The 13,060-nt window shown below is 46.7% G+C and overlaps 1 protein-coding gene across 6 annotated transcripts in view; it reads left to right on the top strand.

The window, feature by feature from the left end:
* The window catches only part of Cpeb3 (cytoplasmic polyadenylation element binding protein 3), a 182,936-nt gene extending 173,108 nt beyond the window's left edge, over positions 1-9,828 (top strand). For all 6 annotated transcript variants that reach the window (XM_050160791.1, XM_050160801.1, XM_050160755.1 and 3 more), the window contains exon 10: positions 6,288-9,828. In XM_050160791.1, the coding sequence (XP_050016748.1) occupies positions 6,288-6,515 (228 nt within the window). In that variant the 3' untranslated portion in view covers positions 6,516-9,828. The remainder of the gene's footprint in view (positions 1-6,287) is intronic.
* The last annotated feature ends 3,232 nt before the right edge of the window (positions 9,829-13,060 follow it).

Genomic DNA, 13,060 nt, shown 5'->3' with positions numbered 1-13,060 from the left:
CATGTGTTCTGAAGCTATCCAAGTTAAAAATTTCTAAATTAGCTCTACCTCTTCTACTATATTTCATTCCTGGAGCTTTGAAAAGACTATTTCTGACACAAACATTTGGTGTGTCAAGTCTACATTCACACTATCTTCTGGGGGCCTAATGCTGGAATCTGTGCTTCCTTTTGAGACAGGGTCCCACTGTATAGCCTTGGCTAGCCAGGCTGGCTTTAAACTCACAGAGATCTGCCTGCCTCTAATAGTTTTGATTTCGGTCCTGGATGTGCTATAATCATCTAAAGCCATGCTGCAGGTCTCTACAGAGCTGTCATCTTTGGTAGCATCACATGGGATCTCTCAGTGAGTCTGGCCCCTCTGACAATGTCCTTTCCAAAGGAGGATGCTCAGAATGGAAGGGGTGGATAGTTCCAACCAAGAGTGTAGCTAGTTTTCCCTTCATTGGTTAAAATCTTGTCTCTAAGGATAAAGTGCAGCTTTGCCTCAGGCCCTCATCTCTGAGCCTCCAGAGAGACAAAGAATACCACTAACTCTGCTACCCAGTAGTTTACCCTGCAGTGTGATTATGAGAGCCCTTCCCCTGAGGCCAAGCGAAGGACCCCACTTCAGAGCTATGTTTCCCATTGGGGCAGACCCCAGCCTGCCTTGCACCTACTCCTTTGACGATCACTTACATCTAAGTCCTCTTGGGGAACCTCTGTTTGGCATGTTTCCTTTAAGCACAGAGGTGGTGTTGCCTTTGTCTCTTTCCTCTCATACATGAAGAGGGCTCTGAATGGTTTGCCATGGCCTTTCCCATCCATGGTTTCCATATCATTGCTTTCTCCTTCTCCCCATCTCTGTGAGCGGCCCTGTGCATGCACATTAGCTCTTCCTCGGGTGCCTTTCTCTGTTGTTCCTCACCATGTTGTTTTGAGGCCAGACCCCTCACTGAACCTAGAACTCACTATTTCTGCTACCCTGGTTGGCCTGAGAGCCCCTCTCCACCCACCTGCGTTCATCCGCCAGCACTGGACTTACAGGTACATGCTTGACTTTTACGTGAACGCTGGGCATCTGAGCTCAAGTTCTCATGCTTGTGTAGTAGGCACTTTGCCAACTGAGCAGCTGAACCCGCTCCCGGCCCACTTTCCTTCTAAGATCTTTGACAAATCTCACAATTAGGTTTCTCCTTTTGTTGGTTCCTCCTATTTCCAATGCATGCCAACATGACCACATCTACCTGACAAGGCTTGCACCTTGTATTTGTGCTGCCGACTTTTGCGACCAGAGACAAAGCTTACATTCATTTCTGTTTAGTTCTGTCTCCCTCGGCCTCTTCTCCAGCTCGGCTACTTGCGTTCCACCATCTGCAGTCTTTGCTTTTAATTGTCTTCTGTCCAGCCACCTGGGATGGCTAGATATCTGATTGACTTAGTTGAGTGGTAGCTCACATCAAGGGCATACAGTCTTTGGCTGCCCTTTATAGAACTTGTAGACATAAGCCACAATGCAGCTGACCTTGTCCAGTGCCTCATCTCATTGCTACAAACCTCCTGGGCCAGAGAGAGAGAATTCTGCACCTGCTCATGCGCTCCCTAGTGTCTGATCTATCTCCAAGAGTCACTTGATCAGTTTTTCTTCCACTTAACTAGGGAGAGGGAGCCCTGTATTTTGACTGTTGGAGACATGTTAGCAAGCACTGAGATCATTTTGTTGATGTCTGACATTCTTTTTTGTCTGTATAACTCTAGATTAGCTGACAGCCCCCTAGCTAAAGCTCTGCATCAGCTCTCATTGTCTGCAGGAGTACATCATCACTACACCACAGAGACTTTACGTGTCCTTTGGCCTGGTTACCCCATGTGACTGTGAATCTAAATATTTCTGAATGTCTTTCTTATGTCCTGTTCCTGTGCATCTCCTAGAAGTAGAGGGTCAGCTTGGTTGTGTGCTCACCTCTACCTAGGACTTTAGTATTTGGATTTTTGGGGTAGTATAGATCTGTAACATGGCTCCTACAATGCTGTGTCATCAGAGTCATGGCTGAATTGATGGTAGCTGACAGAAACCAGCTTCTTCTTGTTGTATTTCTTTATCAACAAAAGTAGAATTATTTTGAATAGCTCCCTAAAAATACCTGACAATCATACAGAAGGTCCTGGAATAAGACAGAAACTACAGAGAGTTTGGGAATATCTTTAGGAAATGTTTATGTTAGTAATTCAATTTACTAATTTTTATCTTGTTTGGGAATACATGTTCATGTGTGTAGTGTGTGTGTGTGAAGGCCAGAGGTTGGTTTTGGGGTGTTAGTTACTCTCCACCTTGTTTTTTGAGACAGAGTGTCTCATTAAACCTGAACCTCACTAACTGGCTAGATTAACAGGCAGCAAAGCCTTAGGAAGCCTCTGTCCCTTCTTCCGTGTTGAGATGACCACTGCTTGGTTCTCACCTGGGTGCTGGGAATCACACTCAGGCCCTGTTGTGAGGCACTCATTTTATCAACTGAGCCACGGATCTAGCTCAGAAGTGATGTTAGAGCAGCATGGGTTTAGAGCAGAGCGGTGTCTTATCCTCTATGTGTAGGGACGCTCACTGCACCTAGAAACATTAGTCACATAGGTAAATCCACTTTGAACAAAATAGTTGCCCTCCTGCAGTAGCATGGGACAACCTAGACATCAGTGTCCTTCGTGAAGGGTTTCTCTTTCATGCAAACCTTTGCTCTTCAGATCAGCACCTTCATACAGGTGCCCAGAGAGGCTTGGCAGGCAGCTCTGCTCACCCAGATGGAAGGAGGTCAGGCGACATCTTCAGGAAAGCCTCTCAGAGCTCAGTGTTGTCCAAAAGTTGTGAACAGGTGCTCTATCTAGACTATTGACTGGCATTAATTAAGTAAAAATAAAAATGGCAAGAATTCACAAACTTAAAAGGGCAGTTGGGGTGGGTGGTGGTGGCACCTGCCTTTAATCCCAGCACTTGGGAGGCAGAAGCAGGTGGATCTCTGTGAGTTCGAGTCCAGCCTGGTCTACAGAAAGAGTGAAGACTGTGTTGTGCTGTATTATCTGACCTGACAAGGGCTTCATGTCTCCTGATTCTGAGGGGACAAAAGCATACTTCATTTTAACAAGGAGTGCGTGCGCGTGTGTTTTGAGACAGGAATTTTGTAGCTCAGAATGACCTCAAACCCCTGATCTTCTGCTGCCATCTTCTAAATGCTGGGGTTATGGGCACACATGTGGCCATACCTGGCACAGCACAATATTTACTTCTTAAAGATCAGAAGTCAGGTGTCTTAGCATCAAGAGGAGAAATGCCGGTCCTCTGGAAATTTAGACCAAGGGGGCACTACTTCAGCTGAGAAGAAGGCACCAGCTGTGGCTGGCGCGAGGGTCTTTATGGTGGCTCTTGCAAAGATCTAACTTGATCCTGCAGATCCCTCACAAAGAGAGCTGGCACAGAGCCCAGCTAGAAGCCAGTTGGACAGCTGGGGTCCTTTTCAGATGTGCAGCACACAAGTGACTTACTTTTCTGTGCCAAAGGACATTTTACAAACAGTGAAAAGGCAACTTACATGGTTGAAAAGATGCTGTCCATTCTAGACCACGGAGGCTGAATCCGGAATATTTAAAGAATTTTTCAACTTAACAACAGAAAGACAGCTCGCTTCAACTGAGCAGGTTTGAATAGCCTTTCTCTATAGAGGACATATCTATGGCCACACCTGGGGTGGTCGTGAATGCCTGTTATTCACAGCCCTAAGAACCCTGAGACAGTTGGGTCATGAGGTCAAAGCCACATACTAAATCCTTTCTTAAGAAACAAGAAAATGGACAACAATACGCAGGTGAAAAGAAGCTAAATATCTTGGCTACTAAGTAGCTGCCAATCTTACCCATGGTAGGGCCACATCCTCCCCACCAGGATGGTTAGAACCCCACAAATGGCACACAGAGGCTGGTGCTCCGCTACTTTGTGGGTTGGAGTGCTGTGGTTTGTAGCTGCTGTGGAAAAGAACTCAGTAGTTCCTCAGAAACTGAAGCACTGAATGGCTGGAGAGGCAGCTCAGCAGTTCAGAGCACGTAATTCCAGCTCCAAAAGGGCTGTAGCAAGAGGATGTCTGGGACTTGCTGGCTTCCAGGTTTATCCAGACTTACATAGATACCTGTAAATAACACAGAAGTAAATATTTTTACGTTAAAATCAAATTGCTGTCTAAGTTCATCCCCAAGTATCTACCCTGGAAACTAGAAACATCTGCTCCCAGAAGTGAACATGCATGCACATGTCAAGAGTGCCAGGCACAGCAGACTGTGGAAACGACCAGTGTCATCAACAGACGTGTGAATGAAATGTAGGGGAAAGTGTACAAGTGATCCTCCAGGCTACAGTGTAGATGATGTGGTACTGGGGATGGACCCCAAGGCCCTGGGCATTCAGCATGGGTGACCTCAAGACCTCATGAAGGTCAAAGAAGCCAGATGGTGCAGATCTCTTAGTATGTAATTCACTGTGTGGAATACCCAGAATAGTTAGTGTAGAGAAGGAATGTAGAATGGTCCCAGGAAGTGGATAAGCAGGTAGTTAGTGGATCCAGGACTTCCTGTCAGAAGCATTTTGTAACCTGTCTCTGTGAGTTCGAGGCCAGCCTGCTCTACAGAGAGAGTTCCAGGACAGCCAGGGCTGGGTGGGTGTCATGAGGTATGCTGAGAGCAGGTGTTAGAAGGCTTCTAAGCTGGGAAGTAGCTGTTCCAGTAGAGACCAACATGGGAAGAGGTTGAGATAGGGGAGTCTTGAGTTTGAAGTCAGCCTGGACTATGTAAGTGAGACTGTATATCAGAAAAAAGGAGATGGGGAAGGGGGAAGCTTGAGCAATTAGAGTCTGCATTGGGAAATCACTGGTGGGGTGGGGGGAGCCCGGGCAAACTGCAGACTGGCTTGAATTGGAGCCATTGGAGACAGGAAGCAGCTGTTTTACTCAGGCAGCTGAATTTAGCCCTGTAGGCAGAACAGAACCTTCTGACCAAGAAAGGACCTCTGAGTATTGAACTGGCACTTGTATGTGGGACACTAAACCAAGGAAGACAGTAGACACTGGTGCACTTTCAAGCACAGAGTTTCATGCCTGCCCTTCAGGAAGCCATAGGACCTGCGGCTGTGCCTGAGGTGCAGGGGGCAGCGCGCTGGGTGCTGACTTCACCTGCTCGCAGGGACTCTTAACAAGCAGGGCATTGTTTTCTTCTGGTGTGCAGTGAGGGGAACAGGTTTCTGTGGCCTGCTGTGAGCCCAGACAGGTTTGATTGCTGAGCCGTGATAGTTCACGATGCAGAGATTAATAGAAGGGATTTGTCTGAATCCCCCTTGTTCAGTCCTCAGCTTAAGGGGGTGGAGGGAGGAGCAGTAAAGACATTTCTCCTTGGTGACCCAGAGAGTGAGTCTTCTCATTATCTGGCCGGTAGATAGACACCTGTGGGCAGGAGCTCACAGTGGGAGGTTAGACTGCAGCTTCTGTGGCCCCGCCCCCCTTCCCACCTGCCACCCCCTTGGAGAGATCCCCTGGCTCGTTCCTTGCTAGGGGCTCTGGCGTCAGACAGTTGGCCCACCTTGCAGGACCACGCTCCAGCCGCAGAGTTGCTCTCCCCAGCATGGCTCCACCACAGGTGTCAGAGAGACACGATCAGACTTCCCATCTTTGTGCTTATTCCTGGTGTTCCAAACAAAGAAATTAACAACACAGTCTTTTTTTTCTAGGCTCTGGGAAAGAGAAACACGGACAAGCAGTTGTTTTCTCTGGTTTTGAAAGGCTTTCATGTCATGTAGCTTGGTTCCACTTGGTCTATTAAATGCTCCCTCTATTCCAGCTTCCAGTGATGCAAAGAGTAGGGTGATACGGCCTGTAAAGCCTGAGCATGTCCCCTGCCCCCTCCCTTATCCCCCCTGCAGTTCCTGGGGTCCAGGAAAGCCCTGGGACACTTAGAAAAGCCTTTTATCACAACAGAAGCCCCAAACCTCCCTTGAGCCTATGATCTCCCTGGCAGGCCTTGTGCGGGCCTACCTTCTCAGGCTTGTAGGCTAGAAGCATCCCTTCCCCTGGGATGATGTTTGTCCTGCACTGAGCTCTGTCCGTCCTCAGGAGTTATGGCTGCACAGCTCTTGTGTGGGGTTATGTGCCTACAGATCAGAGTGCCTGGAGCGCACACAGAGAGGTGAAGAACCGGGCAGACCCCACACAGCTGCGGCTGCAAAGCCGGGCTAAGGAGGCCTTGCTGAGCCCTGTCTCCTGTCTCTCCTCTCCGGTCCAGGTGGAAGTGAAACCGTACGTGCTGGATGACCAGATGTGTGACGAGTGCCAGGGCACGCGCTGCGGTGGGAAGTTTGCCCCCTTTTTCTGTGCCAATGTCACCTGTCTACAGTACTACTGTGAATACTGCTGGGCCAGCATCCACTCCCGAGCCGGCCGCGAGTTCCACAAACCGCTGGTGAAGGAGGGAGGCGACCGCCCTCGGCACGTCCCGTTCCGCTGGAGCTGAGCGCCGGCCGGGCAGACCCAGCTACAAGTACTGGAGTAGGATCACAAGGAGGAAGAGAGGGCACTGCCTCAGGGCTCACGGTGTTCTGGAAATCTGTGCATTCGTTCTCGATTTTTAAAGAAGAAATGGGTCTTTTTATTATTATTATCATTTACAGTCCATATTACTGAACTCAGCGTCCAGTATAATGCAGAATCGCAGAGTGTGTAACGGTACCCATTTGCACTTTGACTCACAACTTGTCTGCTTGTACCTTGATTTCTTACACCTGATCTGTCACCTCCACAGTACGTAGACTGCCATTCTCATCAGCGGCCGTCAGGTTGCCGTCTGTGACTCTTTGTCTGGTGTTGTGTTGTCGTCGCTCTGACTGGTTCTGACTGGTTCTGACTGGTTCTGAACTGGAGCATGCACTGATTTTCAGAAACTTAGAGAGTCGCCCCTAGGACGAGACTTACCAAAGGTCCCACGTGTAGGTAGAGGCCGGCGTAGCAAACACTTTACAATCCGCAATCAGTAGAGGGGTCACGTAGAGCAAGGATAGCCCTTCATGAAAATAAGCCTGTAGCTGCTCTGTACTCTGACGTGTACGGATACCTCACAAGCTGGATCTTTCATTTCCTTCATGTTTGGTTTTTGTTTTGCTGAGGATTTGGGTTAGATGTTTTAGTGTTATGTAAATTTATGCTGCAATAGCTTTTGCTGCTATTAAAAGATATTGTTGATACCATAATACTCTGTTCAGGCTAAGGTATCAATTAAAAACAAAAACAAGAACCCAACAACACACTTTGATGGTTTAGGGATAGAGCAAGCTGCCGGAGGAGGTCAGAAGAGACCAGAGAGAGCCAGCGGAGGCCGCCGTTCCTGACTGCATGTTTACTTAATGCGGTTGCTGCATGCAATAAATTTTATATCCAATGTCTAGTATAAAACCTTCCCACAATGCACAAATTAAGAATCTATATAAGCTATAAACTACTCATTTTTTTTAAAGATTTTTTTTATTCAAAAGAATTGGTAATCGGTGGGAGGAAGGCATGCCTTGTGTCCGTGGACAGGAAGAGCTCATAGCAGGACGACCATTACTCAAACCAATAGAACACCTAGGTGTAGGATACTCTTACAGCAAACCTGTGGGTGGTAGATGAAGTACTGCGGTGCTGTTATATCTTGTGCAATTTATTTTATATAGTAAAGTGATTATTATGTCTAACTGTGATCAAATGTAACTGTCGAAAGCCTCCGCGTCAGACATTAGTGGGCGTGACCATTCATAGCTGGTACGTTATTAACCCCTGAGCTCTGAGTTACGACCTCGTAATTCTCACCCCACTTTCCACAGCTTCAGATCTTGTCCAGAAGGCCAAAGAGCTCGTCCTCACTCTCAAACACTAAGGATGGACACAGAATCTAGAAATAAGCTGTCAGAAGCCACGTGAGGGTGATGCTAAAGCAATGTCTGTCTGGGTGAGTGACTGAGCAGACGCGGCCTTTGGTGTGAGACACTAACCACCAGGTCCCTGGATTCACCCTGGAAAGCCTGGCTGGGCTGGCGCCCTGCTGTGCTTCCGTGGACATTGTTTTAGCATTCGCTCCTGGGCTGCAAAGAGGAATAGAAACATGCACGGTGATTGCAAGACTGTAAAGCTTTTAATCCCTTCTTCCTTTGTTCTGAATTCTGGGGACAATCTGACTGGATGTCACACTGCAGAGTAGATCTAAGTCACTGTGTTTTTGTGCTGTGATTTCCTGTACTGTCTTAAAGTTAGTGTTGCCTGGTTTTTGTTGTAGTTTGGTTTTTGTTTCTCCAGTGTTGAGTTGTGAATACTGGCTCTCCGGCTACAGTTTGTTTTCAAAAAGAGGAGAAAAAAAAATAGTTTTTTACTGAATTAAAAGATGCCTATTAGAGCCCTCCCCCTTGGGGTTTTCTCTGGGCCTTTTGGTAATAATTGCTTTTCTGCAGCCCAGATGTGGTTTCGTTTTGTTTTGTTCCTTTTTTCTATGTTTGTGTTTTACTTTTTTTCATCTGTATGGGAAATTTTGTTACGCACTACTACTTTTTATATTCTAGACCGTTTTCAAGAGTTGGCTGATGGTTTTTGTTTGTTTGTTTTTAAGGAAAAGGCATGCTTTCTGACTGACCTGATCTTTTGCAATACCTCAATTTTGAAATATAGGAAAGAAAATGATATTTTCTAAGTAAGTTTATTCAGAAAATATATATTAATTTAATTCTGCAAGAAAATGATTTAACAGATGGGTAACTTTATTTTTTTCATGCTTATTTGTGTTTTTTGAAAATGAAGAAGTTAGAGCTTTATAACTATAATATTAAAGATCATATCTAACCTACAGAAATCTACCTAATTATGTGAAAGATGCAGATGTTTGGAAGAAGCTCCCCTCTTTCATGTTCTAAAACAACCCTGAGCTCTAGAGAAGCTGGAAGACTGGGCAGCGTAAATAACGCGGAGGCCACAGTGTCTGTCGCGGAGGGAGACCAGGTTGTGAGAGAGACTCCATTATTGCCGGGAGTTGTGACTTAGGTGACGGAACTACTTTCCCTTGATTTGTATATTTATATCAAGTGTTGATTGTGCGGCTGACCAGGATTGTGAAAGAGTTCTTCTGTTTGTATTTTTTTAAAGAGAACTTTTTTAGTTTATTAAATTATAACATGTTCCCTTTTGTTTTTGTAAATAAATGTGCCCCCCCCCAAGTTCTTAATGTTATATTAAAAGAGAGGGTCCTTCAAAAAAATTATTTTTTAAAACACAGAGGTGTTCTGCCCTGCAACTTGACTGGGAAGCCCCTGGTAACACAGGCCCTGCCGTGGCCTTCCTTGCTGGGACACTTGAAGTAGTGGACTTTTGAAGGCTGTACTAACCTCGACTCTTTGTTGTTACGTGCAATACTGTTTGTACTGTTTGTATAAAAATAGAAAAAAAGAAAAGAAAAAAGGCATAAATCTTTATTGCAGATTTATTTTCATTGCAGACTTTAGACATTGTGACTCACAGAACACTCATTTTCTACTGTCAAATACGTACCTTTTCCTCATGCTGGTATTTTTTCAATAGTAACGTAGCCTTTGTACTGAGACAAATTTTCATTGTTATTTTTAGAAAGATTTTTTGCTAAGAAAAAAATTAAACATATTTACATATTTTTCATTTTATTTCGTATTTTCTTTAAGGAGTGCTTTCTCAATCATTACTAGAGTTGTTTCTGGGAGGGACTTTCATATCTGGTCAACGTCATAATATTATTTTGTATTTTTACTTGGAATAAATTAATTTTATGATGCTAATTCTTTAAAAGTTTATTTTTTTCATTTTCAGTTATTTTTGAAGCTAAAACCTTTGTAATATTGTTACTAAAGTGTCTAGTTTTTTGAAATGCAAAGCTTTATGTACTAACTCGCTGATGTGGTTTACAGCAGTGGCAACGACGGGAAGAGTTGGTTCTGTAAAGCGATTGGGACTGTAACAGACAACTGGGTAATAAAATGACGGGATGAGCCGAACGTGCGGGATCTGGACAAGCCTTTTCCTTTCTTACAGTGCTTTAGTGTGAGACTAGGGATGTCACGGTACAGGTCTCTGAGGATGTCACCGTGGGTTTACACAACACCAGATGCAGCAGAGTCTGTGACCTGATAATGACGTCACCCTCCTGAAATAGCACGGAGTGTGAAGCCACGCTCGGCCAGCAGTGCCCAGTGCTTCCCCTAAAACTCCTCATGTGCGCACCGTGTGTGTGTGTGTGTGTGTGTGTGTGTGTGTCTGCCACCAACTGCTGTCCATGTGTGAGCTGGTGCCTTTCCCTCCCAGATTTTTACATGCATGCACAGTGGTGACCAGTGAGCGAAGACACGGCCTTCTATGTTGCATGACCTGAATGCCTCACCCGGCGTGTCCCTGGAAGGGCTGGCGGCAGGCCCTGGGGATGCACACTGCACGTCACCACTGTATATGTGTTCACTTCATCTTCCTCCCTCCTTGTCTGGTCCCCTGTTCTAGCGCCCCTTGTTTACCTTTTCTCGTGGTGACACTGGGCCACTCCGCATTGATCTGTCTGCCTTCCCGCTGCTGCTTCTCCAGCCCCCAGCCCCACCCTGTCCCGCCCCGTCCCCGCCCCCGCCCCACCCCGTCTCGCCCCGCCCCCGCCCCACCCCAGTCCCAGTCCCAACCCCAGCCCCCGCCCCTGAAGTGCACTGTGAAAGCTGCTGTGGCCAAGGCATCTGCAGCTCCCGCAGAGGCGGCTCAGTTACCCAGCTGGTGTTGTGTAAACGGAACGTCCCGGGACTTGCTCTAGACAGAAGGTGCATTTCTGCTAGTTGCTGGTGGCCTCTTCTAGTCGCGCTGGAGAGGAGGTTAATCACTAACTGGGGTCCGCATGTGTCCAGAGCTGGCTCTTGGGTTCGCTCTATGTATTCAGTTTTGTAAATAATATATAGATTAGATCAAGTTGTGATGTAAAATTTTAACTCAAATTGGGTCCTATTGGTTGGAATTTTACATTAACTACAAATAAATGATTTAGGAACAGAAGAAACTGGGAAAATTCTTGTTTAGTGGTATAAAGATTATGCTTAGATTTCCGCCTATATCTTGTGTTTTATAGCTTGTTAGTGAGGCATGGGCTAATGCAGTGGACTGCATTTGAATTAGCGAATAGCTGCTAGTTTTCATTTTCTCTCTTCTATTAGCTACAAAGTGGCATTTAACCGGGTCAAGCTCCTACCTAAATATTTGAGTATTGTGACATCTCAGCTTGCAAGGTTTGAATGAAAGGTTAGTCACAGAGTAGTGAAAAAACCAAGTGTCTTTTTGTTGAAACCGGCTCCTTTGTGCTGCCCCCCTCTCTCCCACTAGCCGCAGCGTGTCTGCTACCATTCTTTTTTCTTTCCTAATAACCAAACTCGTCAGCTCAGCTGCCACAGTGTTCCATTCCCACCACGGAGTGTTTTAATAACGGATGCTGTTGACAGAATCCCCCACAGTGGGTCCAGAGGGAACCGCGAGTCCAGGGATCTGACTGTGGGATCAGAGCAGCTCATTGGGTCCAGTGGAGAGCTCGGGTGCTAACAGGGGACGCCTGCTCCTGGACACAGTGCCGTTGGGGTACAAAGTGTTAGGCATTTTTGTATTTTTGCTGTCAAAATGATGGACATGACTTTTAGAGTGTTCTCAGCTAGGATCTCTGTATTTGTTTTTCAACTAACAACTAATTTGAACTGTACTGTATCTTTCTTACCTGTTCTCTTGGATTGTTTGCGCTGGTAACCCTTCCTCTGCCCTGGGGCTTGGATTAATACTGCTTGTATGGATTCGCTACTGTGACTGAGCGTGGAACTCATGCAGCTGTCGCTTAACTGCTTAACTTTGTAGTTTGGACTTTTTTTCTGTAATAACAACTTATTAAATCTAGTTGTACGAAGCACTGGCGCTTGTCATCCTTTGCTACGGACTCTCTCCCCGTGTGCCTGCTCCGCCTCGGGAAATTCTGATTTGCTCCAGTAGTTTTTAAAAAAAAAAAAGAAAAGAAACAAGAACCCCAAGTCTTCCAAATAGTTCCCCTCTTCCATCAAAGCTCCCCTTTCCCGAACACAACACTTTCAAACGCACAAGTCAACTTGAAAGACGAAAGTATTTGTGGGCTCAGATGATAGATGTGGGGGCTTAGTAGTTTTCTTTTCTGCGCTCTTGGTGACCCTCTGGGTCTCAGGCAAGCTAAATTTAAGATCTGTCCCTGAGCTACGGAGCCTTGGGTTCTAACTGCCAGCAGGTTGCCACATGAAGCCAAAGTATTCAATCGGAACTGTTGTGAAAGGTGAGTGCTGATGTCGTCTTAGTTCTCACCATGGCACCAGAATCTCTTAATGGATTTCTTTCAGAAAATGGGGCCTTGCTGCAGTTTCCTCAGAGAGTCAACCGGTCTTCCTTGAAGGAAAAGGATGAGGAACCCGGCACAAGACGGTTCCATCCGGGTGGGTCTGGGCACACAGGTGGTTCTGGGATGAAGGCCTGGGGTCTAGCACGCATGCCACACGCCTGCATGTTAAACACAGCCAGGGTGACACCGCACTCTGGGCTCCCCCAGGGCCACGGAGCGGAGCGACTCTTGGAATAGGGAGGGGAGGGAAGGAGAGGAAGAGGGGTGTCCCAGGAGGAGGGGGAGCAGAAAGCTGAGAGGTCTGGGAGGCAGGGCCGCAGCATCTGGTTGGCACTCCCACGCGACCTGACCCTTCCCCTCAGCGCGTGTCCTGTCCCCACATCTGCCTCCACCTCGCCAGGGGCATTGCGGGTGTGAACTCCAGGGCGTCGTCCTACAGGTGAGTGCACTGCACGGGCACCAGGCCTACAGGGACCCCAGGTCACCCAGAGTGCCTGTGACTGGTGCCACCCTGCAGCCATGGGGCTTGTCTCTCACACACACACACACACACACACACACACACACACACACACACACACACACAGAGCCATAGCGGGCTCCTTTAAAGTCTCCTTTTTTTTTTTTTTTTTTTTTTTTTTGTT

The sequence above is a fragment of the Alexandromys fortis genome, unplaced genomic scaffold (genome assembly GCF_014885135.2).
Source record: "Alexandromys fortis isolate MF-2015 unplaced genomic scaffold, M_Fortis_MF-2015_v1.1 scaffold_10, whole genome shotgun sequence".
NCBI lineage: Eukaryota > Metazoa > Chordata > Mammalia > Rodentia > Cricetidae > Alexandromys > Alexandromys fortis.
The sequence above is the reverse complement of the archived record's forward strand: the minus strand, read 5'-3'. Positions and strand labels throughout refer to the sequence as shown.